Consider the following 3,032-nt stretch of genomic DNA (forward strand, 5'->3'; position numbering starts at 1 on the left):
CAGCCCCCCACCCATACCTATTTGAAAGTCCATGTTGCTATTTTAAGCAAGCATCCCCTCCAGCTGTACATAAGCAACACTGTAATTCCCAAACAATTGAGGTAATTATAAAAATGAATATCATTTATTGGTTTCTTGATTACTATCATGTCATATTTTCTTTCATACAAAAAGTCTGATTTTCAGCATTATGCTTTCCAAGGGCATCCCCTTCACACTAAGGGAGATAAAGATGTGTTAGGAATTGTGCAAGAGTTTCTGTTAACCATCTTCAGCCCACAACAACTCCATAAACAGGATTTCGATACAGAATCACTGCCTGACATTTTAGAGAAGGGGAAAGGAGCTTTACACATATTTTCTGATCCACTTTATTTATTTACTTTAATAGCATCTAACCCAATGCAAGGAGAGGGGTAAAAGAGAAAGAAAGAAATCATCACATTATTGTATGTTACCCTTCAGCAGTCTTTGGAGGAAATCGGAAGCCAGGCTGCTTTTCCCGGCTCCCTCCCTCACTCAAGCCAGCTGGAGCAGATCCTCTCCCCAGCAGGGCTCAGCCACCAGCGAGGGCAGTTGGCAGGCACTTGCTGCCCCGTCACAACCGCGGCTTCCTGAGCAATGTTCTGCTGAGGTCCTTCACCTCTTCAGGGCTGCCAACCCTCTCATAGCCCAGCAGGACCATGGGCTGGTGGCAGTACTCCTCAACCTGCTTGATCTGCTGGTAGCTGAGCGCAGTTCTCCAGGCACTCAGCGCCTGGGTGGCGTTCCTAGCCGACACGACGAAGGGCTTGGAGGAGTAGCCGGGGCCACTGGTCATGTTAAGGGCAAACTTTTCCATCTCTGGGCTGACTGACAGGTTGACAAAGCTGTACACCTGCCGCAGGGTCTTGATGGGCTCGACCACCAGGTCCTCGTAGCGCACAACCATATAGTTCCCCTGGAGCCAGTCAGGGGGGTGCAGAGCAGTCTGCAGAGTCTTGGCCATGCTACTGCAGATGACCTCCATGGCACCCAGGGCATGGTAGTCCGAGCCACCCCCCCCCTCCTTCTTCCCGCCCAGCTTGTGGCCAGCATCAAGGAAGGGCATGCGGTGGATGTGGGGGTCCCGGCTCCTCACCACCTGCAGGCTCTCCCGGATGAGGCCGTGCCGGGACTTGATGCGAGAGCTGGCGACAGCCCTGGGGTCCCGCACCAGGTGGATGACTTTGAGGTCCAGGGTAGGGTCCCGCATGAGTGGGGCGAGGACAGCCAAGTCAAAGACACGGACACCTTTGATGACCAGCGTGCGATACTTGTGGCATTCCTCCTGGAAGCGGCTGAGGCGCTGCGGGGGACACTTCTTGCACACCCTGTCATCCACCATGCCCACCACCTCCTTGCGGTAGGCCGGGCAGAGGGGCGAGGAGCAGATGACCTTGTTGGTGGCCGCCCCGAAGATGCCCAGCGTGGTGAGGTTCTTGCCGGCGCCCGCCGTGCTGTAGAGCTGGAAGACGGAGAGGTCGCAGCGGTACAGAGAGCTCAGCATGTCGCGGGCTGCCCCTTGCAGCGAGACGGCGTCCCCAGGGTACAGCTTCTGCCAGACGTGCCACACCGGCTCGTAGAGGAAGAAAACCTCGGGGTTCTGGTTGAAGAGCTCCCCGAAGAAGGACGATCCCGAGCGCCAGGTAGTGAAGACATAGACCAGCTGCCGCCGGGCGCCCGCCGGACCGCCGCTCCCGGCCGGCGGCGGCGGAGGTGGCGGCGGGGGACGGTGGCGAGGGGCGGCCGGGGGCTCCCCGCACCGCCGCGGCTCCCGCCGCCACTTGTACTCCAGCAGGTTGAGGGCAGCGAGAAGCAGCAGGAGCGCGTAGCCCAGGCACAGCGCCAGCGCCTTCCGCCGGCACACTTTCATGCTGGGCGGCGGCGGGGCCAACTGTTGCTCAGCGCCCCGGGGCCCCGGGGCCCGCGGCGGGCAGCAGGGCGCACCGCCCCCGGCGCCGTCTCCTGGCCGGCCCCCCGTGCCCGGCCTGCATGGCGCAGCCGCCGCGACGGCCCCGCCGCCGCCCCCGCCCAGCCGCTGCTCTACTTAGCAGCCGCGCGGCCACCCGCGCTGCTGCCGCGCCGCCATCGCCGACCGGCCGCGGGTGCCGCCGCAGCCCCTCTCACGGCACTCGCCGAAGCGAGGCGGTGCCGCGCTCCGCTCCGCCCCACAGCGCGGCCACGGGGGCGGGAGCAAGGGGCGGAGGGCGGGCAGAGCGGAAGAACCACGGCGCCGCGCTGCGCCGCTAGCGCGCATAGCTCCCCCTCCGCGCGCCGCGCCGGGCAGACCCCCGCCGCAGCCACCGCGCAGGGAGCCGCGCGGAGGTGCCGCCCGAAATGGGTGCTCCCTCATCCGCGCTCCCTATTGGCGGCCGCCGCCGTCACTCTCGCCGCAGCCCCGCGCCCGCTGCAGTGCACGGCCGGGTCCGGAGCGCCCCGCGGCGGCGGAGGTCGCGTCCCTACCCCACCGGCAGCCCCGGCCCCGCGGGACAGCCCGGCGTGCTGGGTAACGGCACCCGGCCCGTCGGTGCAAGACATTCGCTGCTACGACTTCCCTTGTTCTCTTGGCGTGGGGGCCTCCGCCAGCCCGGCTGCTGGGCGCAGGGTCCGTCGGCAGTCACGACTCGGACAACGAAGCTGCGCCGGTAACAGGAAACGGGAGAAACAACCGTAAAAGGCCTGAAATGGGGAAGATGCCAGCGCCGGTTCTCGGCGCCGTCAACTCGGATTACTCAAAAGCCCTCTGGTAACTCTTGGCTGTCAGACACTGTAAGGACTTACTCATAACTTCTGTGCTTTTTACCCACAGCGCTGCACAAACTGTGAGCACAGGCGCTTTAAAGACCCGTCCCCAGAGCGCACGGTTATGTCAGGGCATCCTGCTTCGGAGGTTCCCCCCTTCCTCCAAGGGAGGGAAGAGCAGGCACAAGCACGATCGCTGGTTAGAGAAGCACTCGGTGACTCTTCTGTCCGTTGCCTTCACCCAGCAGCTCCCCCACCCGTGTAGCCTT

General features: G+C 63.1%; 1 protein-coding gene across 1 annotated transcript; it reads right to left on the bottom strand.

Moving 5' to 3' along the window:
• Positions 1-459: 459 nt before the first annotated feature.
• Positions 460-2,034, bottom strand: CHST2 (carbohydrate sulfotransferase 2). Its single transcript, XM_080623914.1, has one exon. It carries the CDS (start codon positions 1,892-1,894, stop codon positions 599-601), a length of 1,296 nt encoding a protein of 431 aa, XP_080480040.1. The 5' UTR covers positions 1,895-2,034; the 3' UTR covers positions 460-598.
• Between the last annotated feature and the right edge of the window lie 998 nt (positions 2,035-3,032).

Source organism: Psittacula echo, assembly GCF_963264785.1.
Source record: "Psittacula echo genome assembly, chromosome: 7".
In the NCBI taxonomy this organism is placed as follows: domain Eukaryota; kingdom Metazoa; phylum Chordata; class Aves; order Psittaciformes; family Psittacidae; genus Psittacula; species Psittacula echo.

Coding starts and splice junctions, on each gene's coding strand:
- CHST2 (XM_080623914.1), bottom strand. CDS start 1,894: ATGAAAGTGTGCCGGCGGAAGGCGCTGGCGCTGTGCCTGGGCTACGCG.